Genomic DNA, 24,172 nt, shown 5'->3' on the forward strand with positions numbered 1-24,172 from the left:
AGGAGTCAAAATCAGAGAAGGAAGCTGATGGGGAAGAATTGGGTGGATGGTAGATGACAGCAACACAGAGGGAAGAGGGAAGAGTCAGATGCAGGGTTGTTCACAACAGAGAGTGGGAAGTAGTGAGAAGTTGGAAGCAGCAGGCACAGAAGGGGAGAAACTCAGCTCCCTCACCATGTCTGATCCAGGGCAGGAAGTCAGGCCTCTATAGCTACGTCTGCACTGCAGCCGTGGTGCGATTCCCAGTGCTGGTTGAGACTTGCGCTAGCTCAGCTCAAGCTAGTGCACTACAAATAGCAGTGTGGATGTAGTGGCATGGGTGACAGCTTGAGCTAGGTACATGAACTTGGACCAAGGGGGTCAGGTGGGCTTAGATTCGGGTGGCTAGCCTGAGTTTCGGCCCATGCTGCAACATCCACACTGCTATTTTTAGCCACTTGCTGGAGAATGAGCTTGTGTGAGTCTGTCTACTGATGCTGGAAATCCCAGCTGCAGTGTAGACATACTCTAAGAGAGGGCAGCTGCAGAGCCAGTGTCAGGTGAAGGATTCTGGTCTCTGTGAGGGACAGGAGCCTGGAGGGAGCAAGGTATGGAGAGGTCCTAGATGGCTGTGATCTTTTTAGAGATGGAGTGGGTGTTCCAGAAACAAGAAGAGGAGAGAAGAAGTAGGATAGATGTGAGGTTAGGAATGATTGACTAGAGGGGCAGAGTAGTGGTACAGATGTGTGTGGGAGCTGGAGAGGATGAGGAAGGACCAGAGCTGGAGCAAATCTCATCAGAGATGAAGAGGCAGAGGAGTGAGTGGACGCGAGAGCTGGATTGGTGCTGGTGGGAAGAGGGGCAGGGAGAAGAGGAGCAGGTAGAGCCGGTAGAAACTGTAGACAGGTGATGGTAACAAGGATGGGGAACTGGAGGCAGTGGGGCAGGGGGTGAGGAAGAAGGATGCTATGATGCAGAAGAGTGTGATGGGAGCCTTGGGTGGCAGATGGATAAAGTTACCAAAAAATAAAAATAAAAAGATACGGGGGGAGATACTGGGCCAGGAGAGACTCCCTGGTGCTTGCAGCAGCTCTCCCTTCCAGGCAGCTATATTGTGTTGCCCAAGGGAGGGGGAAGAAGGCAAGCCTGTTGCGAGCTGCACAGCTGGGAGAGTCAGGGAGGGACAGTGGGGGTGAGGAGTATACTGGGACAGAAGCCTCTTCATAGTGCAAATACTGAATAGGGTGCAGCTGAGATTTAATAGGTTAAACTGAGAACCTGAAGTGACAAATATTGTATCCAACAGAAACTGAAGAGGGACTTCAGATATGCAAAATCTAACATCAGAGCATCCTTACTCTTAAGAGAGACCTGAGATCTACATTGACTAAGAGCTTGACATTTGGTGTTTCTGAGCACCTGCTACACCTCATTGACTTCAACTGAGGTTGAAAAGTTTTAACATTCTGAAAAATCAGATGTTAAATGGTCAAGACTACGGGATGTCCCACCTAAAAGATGAAAACTTCAGCAGTATCCCTTAATAGCACAGTCAGACATTGATTCATGAATGAATGAGTGCCACTTATGAGCCGCCAGCACTTCCTACACCACCTGGCTTTGTCCTTGGGAGATTCTCTGCCTGCCCCCCGAGTCAAGAACTGAGCTTAGAAAAAGCAAACAAGATCACAGTTTAAAGTGGTATGGTTCCAAGAATCACCAGAAACTAATGCATAAGTAGGTTTAAGATTAGTGTGGGTAGGGCTTACATAATTAAACAGGAGCAAAATTCAAACTCTTCTGGCAAGTTTGCTCTTAAAACCCACAGGGTCACAAATTAGACATGCTTCCACAGTTCCATCCCTTTAAACATGAGACACTGAGGAGCAGAGTGTCTGTTATTCAATCTTTCAATATACAGGATTCCCCAACTTTTAAACAAATATAACCAATTTTCAGTCAGTTTGCATTCTAATATAATCTTAAAAACCTGAAGATTCAATATATGTTTTCCTAACCAGTTCAACTGGGTTATTCGTGTACTAAAGTCACCAGCAGAATCAAATTTTAAAAGCATGCATAACAGAAGTCAAAATGCTGAAAGTTTTGGATCTAATCGGATGCTTCATTATTCCAGAATGTACAAAACAACTATTCTCACTACATCCTGCAAGCCAAGGCCCTTTTCAATTAGCATGCTCCAGTTCCCTTAAACAGCAACACAATTTCAGAATTATCCTTTAGACAATCACCTTGCTAGCTATGATTTAGCTTGTTACTTATGTTTGGAAGCTAGAAAGAAATCTGATGTTCAGGGTCACATATTTGAAGGACACAATGCTTGAGGCTTCAGCAACATGCATCTGTACACAAGACAGGTAGCTATGTATGATTTGCACAAAGTGTGTTTTATGGGTGTGAGCATACTTTTACAAGTATGGCACTTTTATGGAAAGGCCCTTAAGTTTCCAGATGTCAGTCATTCAAAGCAGACTACACTATAAGTATGTTTAACGCTAGTGGACGAACGAAAGTCTTTTTACCTGCTATGGCTTGAGTTCTCCGACAACAGCTAATGCTATTGCCAATAACTAAGTCAGCAGCAGGGAGCTGTATTCCTTATGCTTCAGAGGAATCTCAGAACCCAGGTCTTGGCAAGTAAAATAAGGAATTTTCTATTATTTTTCATCTGAGCTGTATTTCTTTGTAATTAAGAAAAGCTTTTCACTGGTGCTCTCCACCTTCAAACTTCAGTTGAAACAAAGAAAACGCTACTGTGTTTGAGAGATTTTTGATCTTCAATGGTTGGATAGTTTGCATTACTGAAAAAACACGCAAGACTTTATTTCCTCTAATGAAACTAGAGGAAGGATCTGTTCTATTAATTTCAGCAGACAATGGTATTCCAAAAGTTTAATCAATGTACAAAAATAGTATGGAGGAGAAAAAAAAAAACACCAAGGCCTTTAATAGAAAATATTAGTCTTCAAATTAATTAAATCTCTAGATTTGCTTAACAAGGGTCACCATAACTGGAAAGAACGTCCCTTAGAGCCTGAAGAGGATTTGAGTTATTTTATAACTCAGAGTTCTTATCTATTCACAATAGGTTTAAGGGTGGAAAAATATATTATTCCTTTTACATTCATTTTTCCTCCAACTACAAGCATCTTCTTGTAGGCACTTTGTCACTGCTTACCACAGTATGCTGAACAGCTACTTTAGCTGAGCTATATAAAGCCCATTGGGCAATTTTCAGAGGCACTGAGCACATTCTCAGTCTATGAAAATCAGGCCACAAACACCAATATCGTTTGTACTCAAACTATTAATCCCTTCCCAGAGCTGCAGTGCCACATCTCCTCTAGCAAACACAGCAATCTACATGGTCAAGAATCCTGGTTATCGAGTTTTTAGAAGGGTAGCACAAGAAATCAATTACACTGTCCATTGCCAGATATTTTCCTTTTTGAACTCAGTCTTCCAATGAATGGTAGTCTTCCTCATCCCTCACTTCTCTGTATTTCATTGAAGTTTCCCCTTCAGGTTCATACCTTACCATTTTAATATTCAACATTTCTGCTAGTTTTTGCGCAGCAAGTTTGGCTTGTGTTTCCTAAAACAAACACACACAGGAAAGAAAGACACAAGTTAAACTACAATTTGTTATTCATCCTGGGTATCAAGAAATCTACTAGCTGAAAAATAGAAACATTACAGAGTAACTCGCATGATCACATTAAGTCTCATCCCAGCAATTCCTAATATTTGCAAGAAACAGTGGACATTTCCTTAAAATATCTTTAATATTTTGATTTAGAAATTATTTCATTTTATTACTTGAGCAGCAGCTTCTCATGCTGCAATTCTTATGTAAGACCTGCTTCCACTTGAGCAAGATCAGGCCTATGTAGAGATGTGGCCTACTAGAGTCATCACATGACTGAGAAACAGAACTCCCATGTTCCAAACCCAGCTCTGACAAAAACTGTGGCCTTTGGCAACTCCCATAATTTCTCCAGTTCCAGTTTCCCCCTCCGTAAAAAGGGGAAATAACATTTACCTAACTCTCAGGAATGCTGAGATTATTAATTAGTAAGTGCTTATAAAATATTAAGCAGTACCGCATTGAAATTAAATAGCCCAACACCAACAAGTTTTAACTAGCTGTCCAGTTTTAAACATTATCAGTCTGTCATCATATGGAATTCAATGCCAAAATCCAGTGCCAGATCTCTGTTCAAAATGAAACTTCCTTAACTTCCAGTGACTACAAAGAACTTGGTCATTGCCAGTTACTGTGGGAAGAAAATCAACTGCAATTACTTGCACACATTTCAGATCTATAACACTGGGTACTTCTTTTGCCTTCATTAGTATGAATGGGGTATCCAGCATACGCTAGTGACTGGTATGCTAGTTACTGAGTATACTTTTTGAGTTCAAATCACAGAAGTGACAAGTAACACTGTAATGAATTGATCATTACTATATGCAAAGAATAATGCTAAATTTTATTCACTGCTTGATAAACAGCCCTAAAGAATGAATTTGGAAAAAAACCAAAAAGCGGACAGAATCAAATAGAAAAATTAATCTGACCTTATAAAGAGTCTAGAAGTCTCAACTGACTAACATATGAAAGGCATAGCCTTTATACTGTGGCTTCCCAGAATGGTCCCAGCAATATAATTACATTTTCCAGACCAAACAGTACCACTGATTCATACCTCATAAATTTCTTTTTGCTGCATCTGAATTGCTATTGATTCTTCTATGGATAACAATTGGGTAGGTGCATGATGAAGTGGTGGCAGCCGGGCTGCTGTGATGTCATCCAGATGTTTCTTATCTCTAAGACATCTTTCTTCTTCAGAAATCGAAGACCCAAGTCTCCTAGGTGAACGACTAGGTGAGGAATCATGAGATGAGCCACTCCACTCAGCTGGTAATCTAAAAGAGATCAAATGTGAAGTTGCGACCCATATTTGCAATGTGAATTTAAGACAGTTTTTAATTCTAGAAAATAGTCATTTCTGATACAGAAAGACTAAGAAAGAGACAGTATAAATCAGGTCAGATTATAATGTACCACATAAGTGAACAATAAGCCAAACTTTCATAGTGCTTCTTCATGTAAAAAGGTAATTAATTTTCACAACACTTTTACAAGGAAGAAAACTTTACCAATGATGAAAAATTCATGGAGAGGTTAAGTGACTTCCTCGAGGCCACACAGTAAATCACTGCTTCAGCAAGGATTAGAACAGGGGTCAGCAACCTATGGCACGCGTGCCAAAGACGGCACATGAGCCGATTTTTAATGGCACGCTGCTGCCTGCCGGGGTCCCGCTCAGCCCGCTGCTGAACCCCGGCAGCAGGCTGAGCGGGACCCCAGCAGGCAGCAGCGTGCCATTAAAAATCCTGCCCGACCCAGCCNCCCGCTTCCAGCCTAGGATTCCGTTCACCTAGGCCGGCAGCGGGCTGAGCGGGGCTTGCAGCTGGAACCCCGGCTAGCAAGGGGCCGGCAGCCAGAACCCCAGATCGACAGCTGGCTGAGCAGGGCCGGGGGCCGGGACCCCGGACTGACGGGGGGCTGAGTGGGGCCAGCACCCCAGACCGGCAGCAGGCTGAGCTGCTTGACCTGCTGCTCTTTTCCCCTCCCTCGCAAGGGCCATCGGCGGCAGGGAGGGAGAGGAGGCGGGACTCGATGCAGCATGCTGGGGGAAGTGGCGGGGGCAGAAGCAAGCTTGGTCCTGCTGGCTGCTGCTGTACAGCAGGCTCCACCAGCAGCCAAGCTTCCTCCTCCCCCGCCTCTTCCCCCAGCATGCTGCATCGAGTCCCGCCTCCTCTCCCTCCCTGCCGCCGATGGCCCTTGCGAGGGAGGGGAAAAGAGCAGCAGGTCAAGCAGCTCAGCCTGCTGCCGGTCTGGGGTGCTGGCCCCACTCAGCCCCCCGTCAGTCCGGGGTCCCGGCCCCCGGCCCTGCTCAGCCAGCTGTCGATCTGGGGTTCTGGCTGCCGGCCCCTTGCTAGCCGGGGTTCCAGCTGCAAGCCCCGCTCAGCCCGCTGCCGGCCTAGGTGAACGGAATCCTAGGCTGGAAGCGGGCTGAGCAGGCCGGTGGCTTAAGATCAGCATTTTAATTTAATTTTAAATGAAGCTTCTTAAATATTTTGAAAACCTTGTTTACTTTACATACAACAGTAGTTTAGTTATATTATATATAGACTTATAGAGAGAGACCTTCTAAAAAACATTAAAATGTATTACTGGCATGTGAAACCTTAAATTACAGCGAATAAATGAAGACTCGGCACACCACTTCTGAAAGGTTGCCGACCCCTGAATTAGAATGAAGGAGTCCCCAGCTCAGCAATGAGTCCATTACAATATGCTGCCTCTCTCAATCTACTGAACACTATCTACTTCAATTAACTTCCCTGAGGTTGAGGACATTCATTTTCTCACAGGAAATGCTCCAGCACATTGAAGGATTGTGCCCTACTTAAGTACAATTTGTCTCTACACACAGGTTTCGAATACTAACCATAAAAATCACATACTACACAGACACCTGGAGTCACTCTTTCCTGACTTACTCTGTGATATCTGAAGTTTTTAATCAATGGAAAAAAATGAACTAGTGATTTCATACAGCTTGTAATCTTCTAATACTTTCAATATACTTTGTAGTGATCTGCAGCTACAATAGGCCCATCTTTTCAATTACATGAAGACACTGTGATGATGCTCCATCATGCATATCAATTGTTTCCAGTATGGCACCTAGAAAAGGTGCAAAGCTATCATATCACCAACTTGTAGCAAATATTCTTTTGGGGGGAAAAAAAATCTCTGCCAGAAGTTATACTTCTAGTTCTCTGTTTCTGCTTATTTTCTGCCCATAAAAATGGCAATGGCTGGGAGTCAGGGAAACTTCAGGTAGTCACTGTTGAAGTTTCCAGACAATTTTGCCAATACAGAAATTAAAATTCAGAGTGATCCTGAAAAGCCACCTGCTATTACAGTTCAGTTGTAATCCTAAAGGAATATTTGCCAGTTAAGTAATAGCTTTGTAGCATGGACCAAAAAAAACCTTTAAGGGTTGATGATGATTATTTATTACTTATTTATTACTTGTGGAATCAGGCGACTAAGTGACACATTTTAAGATAACTTTTGAATCAGGATTTTAGCCCCAGTCCCCAGATGTGGGGGACTAGCACATTAAACTAGCATGCCACTAAATGCCATATGTCTTTTTGATCATCTAATTCTGTCAAAACAAAGCAAAAAGCATTTACAGTCGCCAATTTTATATAGAGAATAGTTAGTCCCGCTATTTATGAGAAACTTCTATATTCTGCAATACTTACACGTTGGTTTTAAATTTATTTTTAGATCTTGGGTTCTTAGCTCTTGATTCTAGAACTTCAATATAATGTGGTTTTTTTGGTGTCACGGTGGGAAGGCTTCCAAAGGGATTATTCTTAAATTTAGCAATGTTCTGTTCTTTTTCTGATTTTCTTTCACTGTTATTCCCATCTCCAACTGCAACTCTTTCAAAGGCATCAACCAGCATGTCACCACTGTTGCCTGAAGCATCCACTGCACTTTCTGTTTCACCCAGAGAACTGTATTTAGGTATCTGCTGATCAATTTTCATCAGGCTGATTGAGGATGAATTCAAATTGGATTTACTTTCCTGAGATTTTGCATGGTCTTCTATCATACTCTCTATTTGATCACGTTTTTTATAGCCCTTTGCAGAAGCCGTATGTGTGTCTCTTTTCTCAGTACATTCAGCTTCCTTGTCTTGCAAAACAGTTTTAGAAGCTTTGTTTACATTAGTAGCAGAGTTTTCATAAATAGATGAGAAAACTTTATTTGTTGATTTGTGCTCACTCAGGGCAACTCTTTGCTTGTTTGTATTAATCTCCTCTTGTTTTGTCTGAAACTCTAATCTAACAACAGACAACTGATCAGTTGTCCTCCTTAATTCTTCCTGTTGTGCTATGGCAAGCTTCAGCTTTTCAACAAAATCAGAGATCTTTTTACCTTTATCTGGAAGTCTATAAATAAACGTCCTAAAAATAAGAAAGAAATAGTTACGTGACAAGCCTCAAGTCTTATTTCTGATATTCACATATGTAATATCAGATGGATAAATTTAATAGTTTCATGAAAATATTAAAACATTGCTGGTTCCATGACATAAAACATTCTGAAAACATTAGATTCTAAAGTTTGCATAAATGCATGACATCTGTAGTTTTATAAGTTCATGACTATAGCAGAAAAAAAGTAATTATTTTGCCAAACAAGTGAAGATTATTCTGAGCTGAATTAATGGATAGCAAATATTTTACAGTGATTTCATTTAAAAGATCACAGAACTGGGAGGGGAAACATACAAGACAGAAATGAACTGTGCTATAATTACTGAAGATATTTATCAATTGACTTTAGAACTGTGAACATATGTAAAATTTGAGTATACTTCTTAAACTGTTGTCTTGACAGCCTTACCCAGAATACTCTTCACAACTCTATTATGTTATCAAAGCTATCTGTAGCAAATTAATCATAGAAGTGTATGTGTCTGAAATTCAACCTAGAAATTGATGCGATTCTGACACAAATGAGTAGCATCCACAACCAGTAAATTGGGTCCAAGGAAGTTTTACTAACTTACTAACAGGTAAGCAGCGCCGGGCCGGAGCCCAAACTCCTCCTGCACCCCACACCACAACTCCCTGCCGCACCCCACCTGCGCCCAAACTCCCTGCCCTGAGCCTCCTTGCCCTGAGCCGCATGCTGCACCTCGCACCCCTCTCTGCACCCTGCCCTGAGCCCCCTCCCGCACTCCACACACCTCCCTGCACCCCTGCCCTGAGCCCCTTCATACACCCCAACCCTTTCTCTGCCCCAACCTCTTGCCCTGAGCACCTTCCTGCACACCGCACCCCCTCCCATCCCACACTCCCTCCTGCACCCCAACCCCCTGCCCGGGTTGCAATTTCTCCACCCAGATGTGGCCCTTGAGCCAAAAAGTTTGCCCACCCCTGCCTTAGAGAATAGGGCTAAAATTGCACATTTGTGCAGGATGCATGTTTGTTCTAGTTCTTCCTTTTCCCCACTCTTTAGTCTTCCTTCCCTGGAAGGGGGAAAAAAAGAAAAAAAAAAGATATGTCTTTTTACTAAGTTAGCTACCTCACTGTCATTTTTTAGAGGGGACCAGGCACTGGAGTTTTTACCTCAACATAGCTAGTCGTAATCAATCATAGCCCCACTAATTGGGGTTTACCTCAACTAGCTATGCGGAGGTATAAAACTACTTGTGTCTTGTCTCCACTACAATTTTACATCAAACTAGCTATCTCGATGTGAAACAAGACATCTTTTTTACAATGAAGACATAGCCTAAGATTAGATACACCTCTCTATATTCCCCCCATAAATTGTGTTCTCCTCCCCACTTTGGCCTTTACTCATTAACTCACACACACACACACCTTTTATTGAAACGAGACTAGAAAGCCTCCTTAAAAACAATGGAATTCTGTAGGTAACATGTCAGATTTGCAAATCATTAAAGCCTTGACCCCGCAAACATGTAAACATATGGGGTGGTTTTACTCATGTGAGGAACCCCCTTGACTTTGAATAGAGTCACTCATGTTTAAGTGCTTGCAAGATCAGGTCCTACTAAAGCAAAAGCATCATTTATCTATTGTTCTTCACTGGTTCTTGCTCCCAGGCTCAGGAAGGAATTTTCCCCCAGGTCAAATTGGCAGTAACAAACTTTTTCACCTTCCTTTGCAGTGTGTGGGTGCAGGTTACTTGCCAGGATTAGCTGGGTCTACCTAACAATCATTTCCCTGCCACTGTAGGTGCTTTGGGCATTCGTGCACCTCAGTCCCACCTATTCCCTGCCTGTGGCACCTATCAGTCTCGTTTCCTGTAGACTGTAATACTTTGGTCACTGGTATAGCGTGTGGGTGCTAGGAGGTGGTGGTAGCTTGTGATATGCAGGAATCAGACCAGATGATCCGGTCATCCCTTCTGGCACTGAATTCTATGACAGTTTGATCCTGTAGTGCTTGGACTCCCAAATCCTTCTGTCCCTTATCACTGCACTCGCTGTACTTGGCACAGCCCCTGTGAGGTGGCCCTTTCAATAGGGGAAAATCCTTATGACTATTGGGCCTGTTCTGCCCACTGAGTCCGATCTGTGACCTGGTTGTTATCCCTCTCGGAAGGGCACAGCTCCTGTCACCGTGGTATCCACCGTCCAAAGTGACAGCGGGGGGGACGGGTGCTCATGCAAAGTCATGGGCAGGATCAGGCTTCACTGTGTCATGTCTGCATGTGTTGGAGGTGGTGGTGGTTGGGAGGGGCGGGGGGGAACAGGAGACAGGCAGCTATGTGTGTGTGCACGTGTTAATGTAGGGGGGATGATAGCAGTGTGTTGGTCTTGCGGTAGCGGTGTCTCTATCTGTGTGTATGTGTTGGAGGTGGTGGAAGCTAGGGGCTAGGGGACAGGACACAGGACAGCTGTGTGGGGGGGGCACATAACAATGATGTTGGGGTAGCAGTGTGTCTATCTGTGTGCTGGAGGTGGTGGTGGCTGGGGGGGCAGGAGGCAGGGCAGCTCTGGTGTGTGCACGCAGGTGTGGTGGGGATGACAGGTGTGTTGGGGTAGCAGTGTGTATCTCTGTGTGTGTGAGCATGTGTGTTGGAAGTGGTGGCTGGTGGGGGCAGGAGGCAGGGCAGCTCTGTTGCGGGGGGAATGAGAGCAGTGTGTTGGTGTTGGGGTAGCAGTGTGTGTGTTGGAGGTGGGAGGGGCAGGATGCAGGGCAGCAGTGTGTGTGGGGAAGGAATGACAGCAGTGTGTTGGGGTAGCAATGTGTCTCTCGGTGTGTGTGTGTTGGCTGGGGGGGAGGAGAAGAGCACGTAAGGAGGCAGGGCACCTGTGTGTGTGAGGCGGGGTGTTGGGGTAGCAGAGTGTGTGTGTTGGAGGTGGTGGCTGGGGGCAGGAGGCAGGGCACCTGTGTGTGTGGGGCAGGGATGACAGCAGAGTGTTGGGGGTAGCAGAGTGTGTGTGTTGGAGGGGTGATCGGGAGGGCAGCTGTGTATGTGAGGCGGGGTGTTGGGGTAGCAGAGTGTGTGTGCTGGAAGTGGTGGGGGGGGGGGAAGGAGGCAGGGCAGCTGTGTCTGTGGGCTGGGGATGACAGCGAGGTGTTGAACAGAAGATGCACGAGGGCAGCGGTGAGTGTATTGGGAGCGGGCAGTTGGTCCCCGGCGGGAAGCAGTTACGCCGGTTACCGCCCCCCTCTGCCGCGCGGGACCGTGCGCGGGGCAGGACGGGCTCAGCTCAGCCCAGCCCCGGGATGGTCTCGCTCCCCCCGACCCCGGGCTCACCGAGCGGCCAGCAGCCTCTCCTGGCGCCTCAGCATCTCCTGCAGCTCTTGCAGGCTTCGGCCCCGCAGCTCCCCGCCTTCCCCTGGCGGCAATGACATGCTGCCAGCCGGCCGGGAATGGGCACGTGCCACTGCGGGGGGTTCCCCAACACCGGCTCCGCCAGCTGCTTCCGTTGCCCACAGGAGACCGCCATGTTACCGGAAGGGACGGTACGGCAGCGGGGTCAGAATTTGTTGAAACGCGGGTGTGCGCGCTGCTGAAGGCACCGCCCCTTCCCTAGGCCCTTAGCCTGTCGTCCCGCCCCTCTCTAGGTCCCGTTCTTCTACCACGTGCACACCCTCCCCTGGCCGGATGGGCCCCGCCCCCCCCACATCCCTGGCGCCTTCAGTGCTTATCGTCCACAAACCATCACCCCACCCGTGTCTCTCCCGCCCCCCGTCCTTCCCACCATCCCAAACGTGCCCAATCCCCCTCCTCTGCCCCTAAACCTCCGCCCACCTCCCCCCTGCCTGACCAGACACCCCCCTCTCCATAAAACCCCTGCATCCCCCGTTAGTCCCTTCCCCCACACAAGCCCCAGGCTCCTCCCTCCACTAAACTCTCCACACAACCGTTCTCCAAACCCTGATCGCCTCCCCCTCTACATGACCCTTGCTGGATCCCATATACACAAATATACCAACTCCTGAGCAAGCCTCACGCACCTCCTCCTCCTCCCAGGCCCCCTTATCTCTACCCACAACTACTTTGGGGTCTAATATCCCACGTCCCTGCCAACTGCACTCCTGCTTTGCACAGAACTTCACACTCACCTTCCAGCTAACCTTGTATAGAGTCATGCATTATAATGCAAATGTACTGTTTTTCTCTACCATAGATAAAACTTTGTGGAGCACTGTATCTTAAAAATAAACGTCACAGATGATGTTGGAAGCAAAGCCAGTTGTGAATGCAATCCTCAGTCACCCAATTGTGTTCTATCTGTTCAGACCAATGATGCCGCCAGCTTAGGGTCTGCAATATTTTTTCTACTGAGATCCTGCTGTCTCATTTTTCAACCTAGACAATCAACGATTAGATATTCATGTAGTGTTTTAATTCATTAGGGACAAATCCTGTTCATTCCTCCATGACTGCAGGAACGAAGACATAGAAGAATCAGTGTGGTGGTTTCACTGCTCAGAGGGCAGGATCAGGGTGGTTACCCAAGTCTGAATTGTGGGGACTTTTACAAGTCCCTCCACCTCCCAAATTAGCTTCTGGTAATGGCTTAAAAAGCAAAAAAGATGGGAAAGGACAGCATCTATACCCTCCCTTCTGCACTCTTAGCAGCCCACATGCATCAAAGTGGAAAAGTTGCTCCTTTCACTCCCCCAACCTTAGTGCTTCTGCAGTTAGAAAGCAGACCCCTACAGCTGGATAGAAAATTTCCTCATTCCTGAAGCAAGTCATTTTGTTAAACTTTCTAGTAGTACTTTAAATAAACAAACAAGAATAATAAAAATTAGCTGTCTACCACCCCCAGAGCAACATTTATATAATGTTGTCATATTCACTCAATTATTGTGCAATGGGGCACCCCTTGTAAAGTGACTGGTGTCAGAGAACAGATACCAGGATGAGACTCAAAATGGCAATTTTCAAATACATCTCTATTCCCCCAAAACATTAACACAAGACAACCAGCAAAATAGGAGAAATGCACTCAAGACTACAGGGAGTGGGACTTAAACAGCAGGAACCAGGAAGAGAGGGGTGGATTGAGAGGAGAAGGAAGGGAATTGAATGAGGATGGTAGGGTGGCGCCAGTTTCCTATTTCAAGCTGAGCGGTGCAGATGTTTGAAAAGATCTGTGGCTTGTGAACCACAGGTTGCTGACTTCTGCACTAAATAAATCAAGCGACCCAATTGAGGCAAAGGGCCCTGAGCCCATCAGAGTTCAACTCAAGATGGATCCCCCGTGTCACAAAGTCTGCATTCTTGAAAGTGGTCATTATGTTCATTGCAAGAAACGCATTTTGAAGTAAGCTGGATGAAAGAAATGGTAGAGAACAGAAGCAGATACTTGTGTCTGGTGTTCAACAATCAGTTTACTGAGAAAGTAGTGAGGGTCTAGATTTCTTACAAAAATTGATTATTTGCATTTTTCACTGGTAAAAATCTAGCCATTTCCATTTGTTTCAATGGACATTATCTTGTAGCTGACTATAGGAACTTATTAGGACTCAAGATTTTTAATTGTCAGGGATTGCTTAGTAAGGGTAAAGGTGGAGATTACAGGGATTTTTGCAAATTGACATTTTCTATTGACTATTTTTAGTTTGGCCACAAATTTACATTTTGAAAATACAGGTTTTTATAAAATGTAGTGACAATGGATACATTTCTACCTTTTAAAAAAAATTCCCAAATGAGAACAGATGATTTGAAGTAAACAAACATTCCTCTTCACAATGCAAGAGCTAAACCTTACAACACTAAAAAAAACAGAAGTGAAACTGACTCCATTGACTTTCAAACAGAGAAATGCAAAATCTAAACAAAGAACACAAGACAGTGTCCTTGTTATGTCAAACTTGTTTTAAAATATCTTTGTGCATAATACACAAGGTAAATATAGAACTTCAGACTCCATTGGTTTGCTTATTTTGTTTTTTCTCAACTGGTTGTTATGAATGCCATGATCTTTATTAAATCCACTCCATCTAGTAGAAATAATAAAGCCATTAGCTGAATGGTGGTTCCCAGGTGGCAGATTTGGGTCTTTTAAAGCTTATCCCAATAGAGGCCGCTTGGTCCAAGTACTAGTAAAGAGACACATTTCTCAGAGATTGTTAAAACAGTTGTTTTATGAACAGGATGAACTAAAGGCCAATCCCAGAGGGATTGGGGGAGGAAGCATGTTAAAATGACTATCCACCCCTTTGTTTGCTCAGCTGGAAGGTGAATGGAAAGGCTGAGGGCCAGGGGAAATGAGATTAATCAAGTCGGCAGCTACCCATTGGAAAAAAAAAACACACACACATGATCAGGGTGAGAAAAACCCAACTAAGTGACTATTGAGTGGATTGTATCAGTGCCTGCTGCCCCCAGCCCAGATCATCCCCTCCTGCAGAAAATCTTACAGGAGAAGGAAAAAAATCTCTGTTTGCCCCATTTCTTCCTGATCATTCTGTCAGGGGAGGCAGGTTTGGCTCTGACAAATAGGCAAGAATACTCCCCCTCCCCAATTTAGATGATCCCATGGAAGCTGTAATAGGCCAAATGAAGGCTCTATTCCCCTGCATCTGCTCTGAATTCTAGCCCCTCCTCTGAACAACTCCCAGTAACCCTTTAGACCTATAAGTGGAACTTTTTTAACTTACTCTTTACACAGCCAGAGGCAGGATGATGCATATCCCTCAGCTCACCCCCTGCTGCCCTATCTCTGCCTCTTCTCCTTGTGCAAACCACAGAGAAAGAGGTGGCAATGTCATGGAAAGAGAATGCCTCCTTTTTCTGTAGGGGAACAGGGAGACACACATACAGAGGGTTCTTTTCATGCACAGGTCTAGCCGGGATGATCTATAGGTCTATCACTATTATACATTGAGTTGCTGCTGTGTAACTTCAGTTCAATCATTATTACATGTGCAGAAAGGTAATAGCATTTACAATTTATATTTCTAACTCTAAACTGCAACACCACCATGCAACAGTAGGAAAAACGGTGATGGAGATGAAATCTCATGTTGCAGATTACCAACATGAATCATCAGCAATGACATGCTGGATACAAAACATGTGAGAGTTCTCTTATGGCATCACTCATAAGGATAATCACTCAGACTGTGACATTCATCTGTCTTTAGCTATCATCATTAGGAAGAATACTGAATATATGATGCCTGTATTAGGATAAGATTTAGAATTCCCTTTATGGTTTAAGTATGATCAGCAATTTAGGTGAAGGTCATCAAGTGATCCAGCTATAGAAAAGAATAGGGTGAATATACATTCCTGGTCGAGTTTGATCTTGTCACTTATTCAGCAGAAGCCATTATGGATGCCTAGGAAAGCAGACGCAAATGCTCAAAGGTAGAAGTGGATCTGAAACCCCCTCCTCACTCGTACCCCTATCTCCCTGCTATGAACTGGCATTCGGAGCAATTGTGGGGAAGGGGAAGATCATGCATTCTCAGGCCTTGCCAGCTGAGAGTACAGAGAACTGTTTTGCAGGAACGAAATGCCCCAAACAGCCTTGTTTTGAAGACAAGTAGATGTCATCAGACTGAACATGGTCAGCCTAATACAATCTAGGGACTTTGGCCACTTCTTTTTCTACTGGGGTTCAGAAGTAGCATATTTACATTGCACATGAGTAGGGGTGCCAATTTTGGTTGGACGTATTCCTGGAGATTTCATCACATGACATAATCTTTAATTCCTGGAGACTCCAGGCCAATCCTGGAGGGTGGCAACCCTACATATCAATAGTATTTTCACAGCTTGTCTTGAAGAAAGTTTTCTTTGTATTAGAGCATGTTTTGCCTCCACATTAGAGGGGAATCTTCCATTCACCTACTATTTTCTTGAACACTTTGATCAGCACTCATATAAGGTGCTTAGTATTTCACAGGATTGGTCCCTTTGTTTCTTATAGTGGTAGACTTTACTATGCTCCCCACTTTGGTTATTGTCCCAAGAGAGGGTACTATCTAATAACAGCTGACAGAAGGCTATAGTCTGTTTTCCATCATGTCTGAAGTCAAATGCAATTTATTCCTCAATAGTATAAGAACAGTTGCTATGCAATTCAGTATTGTTTGTATGGCAAACATCTTGGAACCTACAAGAAGATCCAATTATAACAAGAGCAAAAGAGAAGAAAATCCACTCTTCTGATAAATAAATTAGAATAAATGAGGTGACAGATGAGACAAGGATAGGAGAGAGGAATATTGCTCTTTATATAGGGAGACTAGGCTTTTAAGTAATTAGGCAATGTATCCTAAAGTATATTGTTTGACATATTACCGATATACAAGTCATTGGGGACATTCCGATAGAGATAGATATTTGCATGTGTGAATTTTTAATACTTCTGGAAGGTACCAGACTGAAGCTCTCTCTCTATCCACACCAAAAGATTTTGTGGGGGGGGGGGGAAGGTGGGGGAATATATAGGAAAAAGGCTACAGCATTAAAGCTGGTCAACGTTTTTCAACTAAAAGTTTTATCGGAAAAATGCAGATGCATTGAAATTTTTGATTTACCAACTGGGAAGTTCTAAAAAAATAAAAAAGCATCTTAATTTAAACTGATATTTCAAAGCAAAACTAAAAATGTTAAATTTTGACTCAAAATGCCATTGACTTTTGGGTTTTGGAAACAAACATTTTAATTTTCCATTTCTATTTTTTTCTGGTATCTCCTACTTAAAAAAATTAAAATAGATGTTTCCATCCTCCTCCCCCGCTGGTGTATGTTCCTACACTGATGATGGTGAGATCTCCTGAACAGCCTATGGGCTTAGTAAAGGGCCAAATCCTACACTCCTAACTTTGTATACTTTTTACCTGCCCATCCACTCATAAAAACTCCCAAATATCAAATCAGGGACTTAACCCCCCTGCTCCCCCCAAAAAATCCAATCCCCCACTCAGAAAATCCTGGAATTCTTCATGAAAGCTTAGAAGCATTAAAACTTCCAGATATTAACAAGATTTTATTAGTGCATTTTGGCAATTTACAGGAAAACCAGAGTCCAAGTCTGAGAGGCACCCCAAAGCTATCAAAAATGCCCATATAAAAGTACACCTAAGAAGGTATTAGCTAAGCTATAACACTTTGCTTTCTTAAGATGAGTTCTGTAAACTAATAACACTGCTCATCATTGATTAGTCCCTGGTTCTAATCTTCGCTATTGCTTGCATATTTATAAGACTTTTTTGATGCAGTCAACATATTATTTGCGTTATTTAAAATATGTTTTTAGAAGACAATATACACATTAATATGTCTGATTAATAATGGAAATTTAAGTTATAAAAAATGGGCCAATTTATTCTAGTGGTATAACTCCAGTGATGTCAATGGAGCATCATCTCTGATGTACTCGGGAATCTATCTTCATCTGCCCTCGGTTTAGACAACAGAATGGATAGTCATTTTTAAAACAGGTTTTTTTTGTGTGTGTGTTTGTTTTTTGAGGGAGAAGGGACCACTATGCCAGTTGTTGTGTATCCAAAACAAGTCTACAGTTCTCTTTTCTTTAATAAGAGCCTCATCTACTTGATCCTTAGCTCAAAGAGCAGTTTTCAGTCCTAAACAAGGGAGTGATTTCCTGTTCTCAAGAGTACATCTGCCAAAGGAAACATTAACAAGAAAGTCCAAGAGCCAAACAAATCACTTTCAAATTCATACATGTTTTGCACCTAGAAGGGTTTGTAGGATAAGTTGTTTCTATGATTTTTATGGTAAACTTCTGTTATATTCTAATTAGTGTTGAGAAACTAGAGTTTAAAAATTCATATAAAATACACAGTATTTATTGCATTTATCCTTTTCAAATCCTACATACCATAGATATTAAAATGTACAATGTAACTATTATTTATACAGTGTATATGCAAACTGAATCCCCAAATGCTTTTCTGAGTTAAATACAAGACAGCTGACAACATGGTTTAAATTACAAAAGAATATGGGGTATGAACACTGTTTTGTGATCTAAATCAAGTGATATAATTTACTCTTACATATTCAATGCACTTTATAGGACCTAGCTACATGGATCTCACTGACTATTCCAGAAACCCCCTAATTTCCAGTGTTGTAAGACACATGTATCCAAACCAGTGTTGACAAACAGGATATTGAAATATGAAAACACTTTTACAGTTTGACTTAGGTATATATACTCAACGGCCAGAAGGACCCACTGATCATCTAGTTTGACCTCCTGACAGTGGAACTATGCTGATTTACACCAGCTGATGATCTGACCTTAAATCTTTAACTGTTCTCTGAGTAACAAACTTTTTTCCCCTCTCCCTCCTTCGTCATCAAGACCACACAGTATCCATCAATCAAGTCTGAACAAAATTCAATTATAAAATCCTTGTCTATTCTTTTAGTCAGTGATTTCTATGCAGCATATCAGATATCAAGATGTCCTTAACTAGTACATAATTTCTTCAGTCCTTCTCATTTGGTTTAGAAATTAATCCATATTTCAAATTATTCTATAAATCATAATATATTTTTTAAGAGGAAACTTCTACAAGGAAGACCCAAGATCCAGTTGCTCTGAAGCAAGCCCAGTGCACTTTCACAGTCAGAGTGGTTGATTTTTTGCTTTACTCAGAGTTAATGAAGCTTGTATGACATTTTCAGAAGAGATTCCATTGAACCTTTTGAAAGCATAATGAATTTCCTTTTGATATTTATAATAAAATACAGCCCAATGTTTCCCCCATTCTCTCACAATCTCCAAGCAAAAGCCATTTGCTGAGAAACTCCAAAAAATGACTGTTGTTTCTGAACCTTTGCCTATGTAACTAACTGCATTGGGCTCCATTATGACTTAGGGGGGAAAAAGCTTAACATCTTTTGTAACCATGCACCTTTCACCCATCTTTTAATTCAGTCTTCATCCAGCCACCTGAAGTTTAAAGATTGCTCCCATATAATAAACCAGCCTCATCACATGATCAAGATAAACTGCTTGTGGAGCCATCTTGCCATGTAAGATGTAAAGAGATGCTTGTGTAATGAACTATGGCTGCGTACCCATGAGGACACTAGAATCACAAGTGGGATTCAATTAAAAAATCTTCAGCATCAAGATCACAGGCACCTCTCACTTGAACAAAGTAAAAACAATGAGGGCCTATCGACACTTGAAACACTAGAGCGACATAGCTGCAGCGTTGTAGTATTTCAGTGTAGGCACTACCTGTGCGGATGGGAGGGATTCTCCTATAGGCGATCCACTTCCCTGAGAGGCAATAACTGAATTCCATCAGCCTTGCATTGTCTACACCGGGGTTAGGTCGACTTAAATACATCTCTCAGGGGCGTGGATTTTTCATACCCCTGAGCGACTTAGCTGGGTCAACTTAACTTTTTAGTGTAAATCAGGCTAAATTATAGTCTGAATGGTTGCTGCTATCAGCCACCAGAGGGAGTCATGATCACATGCACTAGGCAAGCATACCATATATGCACTGGGTATACAAAAATCAACCACCATCAGAAGAGTTCTGTGTAGCTCGAAAGCTTGTCTTTCGCCAACCAAAGTTGGTCCAGTATAAGATATTGCCTCACCCACCTTGTCTCTCACTATCATCTCTGGCACATATTAATGAATTTGAAGATCCTGCCAAGTTTCACTTCTCATTTATAATTCTGATAAACTTCAAACTGGCTGTAACTCAAACTGGAATCCCAGTTCAGCCAGCTTAGTCTCTCAGAAACCACCAGGGCACCAAGTCTCAGGCACCATAGTGTAATTCAAGGAAAGATCCTCTACACAAGGTTAAACAACAGTTACCACTGATGTCAGGGTGTGAGTAGTTTCAGTGTACTTGCTACCTGGTCACAAGACAATTCCTCTGGTTTGCAATATAAAAATAGCTCCTCATTTCAGGGGTCTATAGAAAGTAACCCATTTTAATCAAAAGTAGGGGGCCTTGTCCTCAGGCCCTTTCCCAGTGGAGCAATTTCTATCCTTTTCACTAGGAGAAAGATTTATGCCTTCACTGGTATTAATGCAGAATCAGTATTTTAGGATTTTTTTTTAAATTAAACATTTAAGAGCTACTTCTATGGTAGCACAGATTATAATAAAACACTTTAGATAAGCAGATACTATACAGATCTCCATCCAACTGTATCTGAAGTAATTTACACATTCCTTGATTTTTTTGGGTGGTGGGGGTGGGGGAGGAAACAAACAAACAAATACTTTGAATTTTGAAAGTAGTATAATACTGAACTTTGCTTTTTAGAAAATGAACATTTTCAGTGTTCAGAAGTTGAAGTCCAGGTTCACTAGGCCCTAAATCTGCAGATTCACACACACAGTGAGATCTACTGTGCATATGAACTTGCAGAATTGGTGCCTTAGTTGATATTCCATTCCATTGCTTTGATCTCTTCGAACAATTAATGTTTCTGCAAGTGTTCCAAACTATCCACACCAGTGCAGACACTTGTGATTCTGTCCTGAAAAATGTGCTATTTTATTTGCCAGTTACAAAGTGCAATTTCAAGACAAACTTCTCTTACAAGCATCCAAAAACATGAAAAACTTGGGAGTAAGCAAGGCATTTATTAGATGTAGATTATTGATCATTTTAATTAAAACACGATCTCTTACTTTGTTTCTGCAGCTGGTGCCAAAGTTTAAAATCTTGGGTTAAGGTTGGGGAACACATTCATATTGTGAGAAACCCTGAGGCATGCCTAGTGTCCTCCAGTAATAATATGAAATGCTAGAGCAACATTAAGTAACAGTACATTTTTTAAAATAAATGCAGCTGTGACTAATATAAAGTCACTCTTTTTAAAAACTCATTTTAATAAAACCATAAGAAAACATTTAAAAATAAAATTAGCATTATTTTTTAAACTCTGGGATTATAAACAAGATCTGAAAAATCATCCCTGTATTCAAATACTCACATGTAGAGTAGATAGAGTAATTTCTGCTGGCACATGGAAGTTGGGCATGAGATGTTAAGCCAAATTTTGAAGAAATAGGCTTCTGAATCAAAATCCAAAATCACATAATAGAATAATGCAGCTACTGCCCTTTGAAGGCAAAATTCTGCTCTGTAGTTAACCATTCCTCTTTCCATGGCAAAATGGACCAAGAACAAATCCAAATCCAAATGTAGGGCCTTGACTACAAGACTTGGTCCTGATTCTACAAACATTTATCACTGAATATAATTGCTTACAGCTAACTAGTACAAACCAAGGTCTCAGTCCAACAAAGCAGTGAAGCTTTAGTGCTTACTACTGAGTAGTAAGCAATATGTTCACTAGCAAATGTTTGTAGGATCAACTTCTTTGATAGTTACCTAAGGTACACAGCTCCGCTATAAACATTCTGCAAAAGAATGTTGGATACTAGTGCACCTTTTTGGGGCAAACAGAACCCTTAGGACTGTAACAGGTGATCCATCCAAGAAGAAAAGAGGTGGCTTGCAAATCAATTCCCTTTTACAGGAGAATTATAGATTATATTAGATTGAAAATAAAATAAATTACAGTTTAATTTTACAGAAAGAATTACAACACACAATCAGAAAAACTATACAACTGTACAACAGTCTCTCCTTCAATGTGTTTGAAATATGACAAATTGCACTATATAGCTTCCTCTCAAGAAGCAATACATATTGCATTTTCACGCTGCTCTTCTTCCACAACCCCATGCAAAACACTGTCGTCAGCAGCAACTTCAGATATGGAGCTACTAAAAAGCTGCACACAAAAAATGTTGAGCAAAACTCTCGGCTGCTGGTCTTCTCTGTGGCTGCTTAGCTTAATTCTTATAAGCTGCAAAAGGCACTTGCTTATTTGTAAGGAAAGCATTGACTTGTGTGTTTAAGATGTATTATTCTTCACAGTAAACTCCAGGACTCTCTTGAATGGGGTGTATGTCCTCACAGGTCTTGAAGTTTCAGGAGACCCTCTGCTGTCGATGTTTGTACTACTAAGAGAGGAGAAAGACATTTTAACTGTCAAAGTCTGTGGTGTTCAGCTTGTTTTGCTTGACATGTCATTTTGCGCAGCTAGACTGTAAACTTCACTGCAAAGAACTTTTGTCTTGAAGGTTCTTTTTGATACTGGCTCTAGAAGCTATAATGCACGTTAGATACACGCCAGATATCTTTTTAAATGTCACAAAGAACTCTTGATAATCTTATGCCAGATACTAGCAAGTTTGAGATGTGAGCATCAACAAATCACGTATTAGACTATATAGCAACACAGGTGCTCTAATTTAGCATGCTTGAGTCTCCCTAAAGCCATAAAAACTAATAACATGGAATTAAAAAATAAAATTGACTGTAAAATGTTTCATAAAAACTAAACTAGGTAGATGTCACGGATAAGTTTCGAGAATGGGAGAAATCTGATAGCTATGCAAAGGCTGCTTTGAGATCTAAAGGGGCCTCAAAAAGCACCACAAAGAAGGGTTTGTCAGCTTCATGGTGCCATTAAATTATGCTCTAGCTCAAAGTTGCCAAACAAATTGAAAAACGGACATGGTAGTTTTTATATTAGGAGGGCAAATTATATTATACAAGATAATTTACTGATTTCATGTGTCTACCTGCATTCCTCAAAATTAAATATTTATTTTGCAGGGCTGTTAAAATGGATTAATGTACTGCTGGGTGTTTTAAAAATGGCAAAGCTATTGGGGTTTATTGTTCATGGACAATTATTACTTTTTAAGCGAGTTTTATCCCCCTCCTAATGCAAGTGCACAGAGCCTTGGTTATAGCAGAACAAACATGGTTCCACTGAAGCATGTAAGAGAGAGAGTGTAGCCCATACAAATGGGCTGTGAAGACACCCTGCCCCTCAAATCAAAGAAAGCAGTTTAGATAAAGGCTCAGGAGATAAAACATAACTACGCAGATCCACTGGCCAGTCCCCATGTAGGGCTGGGAGCATGTACAATAACTACAGCAGCCTTAAAAGGAACTCTACTGCCACTACTCAACTTTTAGAAGGAGTCACCACTTTTTCCTCCCACCCCTGAAGCTTGTATTAGTCAGGCTTGGAACAGGATTCACCTAGTTACACACACGTAGTTCAACAGTTAATATGTTAATAGTTATATTGTAATAGCTTTCAGAGGCGCTCTTACAGCGAACAGTGGTCAACAATATGTTATTTCCTATATTAGGTTCCTGTAGTATTTCAGATAATATCTAGCAATTTGAAGCAAACACTGACTTTTTAAAATAGTGATGGACCATGTATGTTTTGAACACACAACATTAGCCTAATTTGAATTATGGATCAGCCAAATTCCAGTACTGCCCAACATACTAGATACTTTATGCAACCCAACTGAAGTGCTAAAGTTATGCTGCTATGTTCTGCTGCACTCACAGTAGGAAAACTTGAATGCTATTTTTCCTATAGGTCACAAGAACAATGCTTTGATATCCCCCAAAAGGTGGAACTCTAGGGGTCTATGTTTAACTCCCTGCTCATTTCAACCTTTTGTAGTTAAATACTCGAGGAGTCTCTATCATGCTCCATCATTTAAAAGAAAAAAACATGTTTGTTGTAGGTGTCAGAAATTAAGTCAATGGTAAATATCATTTCTATGCTACACACCACTCTGTATGCTATGAAGAAAAAGATCATTAAATAAAGGTACATTAACTATTAGACTGCGGATAAGTTCTTGAGAAATTACTGTTGGTAGAGATATAAACTATTGTTCCAAATCCACATGCTGTTTTAATGGATAGGTTTATTGACAGAGTGATTTTCTGCAGAGAACCCTTTCCAGTAAATTAGTGGAAACTCTGAATACCTGGATGGAAGATCACATCCTACTCCGATCTCTCTTGTTTCTACATTAGTCCTTGGGTGGGTTTCCATTAAGTAGTCCAACCTGTCTTGTAATTCTTTATTCTGGAAAAGAAGGATTTTCTGCATGACCTTTCAAGTTGCATTTTCCGAGAAGACAAATAAGTTTAAATGATTTCAGCTCATTAACATTGTATTCTCTCTTTTAATTTATGAAGT

General features: G+C 42.0%; 1 protein-coding gene across 1 annotated transcript in view; it reads right to left on the reverse strand.

The window, feature by feature from the left end:
* Positions 1-2,161: 2,161 nt before the first annotated feature.
* The window catches only part of LOC117883725 (myocardial zonula adherens protein-like), an 85,251-nt gene continuing 63,240 nt past the window's right edge, over positions 2,162-24,172 (reverse strand). Inside the window, exons 12-15 of the mRNA XM_034783395.1 lie at positions 23,958-24,058; positions 7,354-8,064; positions 4,710-4,932; positions 2,162-3,595 (exon numbers count right to left, since the gene is read on the reverse strand). Of these exons, the coding sequence (XP_034639286.1) occupies positions 3,455-3,595; positions 4,710-4,932; positions 7,354-8,064; positions 23,958-24,058 (1,176 nt within the window). The 3' untranslated portion in view covers positions 2,162-3,454. The remainder of the gene's footprint in view (positions 3,596-4,709; positions 4,933-7,353; positions 8,065-23,957; positions 24,059-24,172) is intronic.

The sequence above is a fragment of the Trachemys scripta genome, chromosome 10 (assembly GCF_013100865.1).
Source record: "Trachemys scripta elegans isolate TJP31775 chromosome 10, CAS_Tse_1.0, whole genome shotgun sequence".
NCBI lineage: Eukaryota > Metazoa > Chordata > Testudines > Emydidae > Trachemys > Trachemys scripta.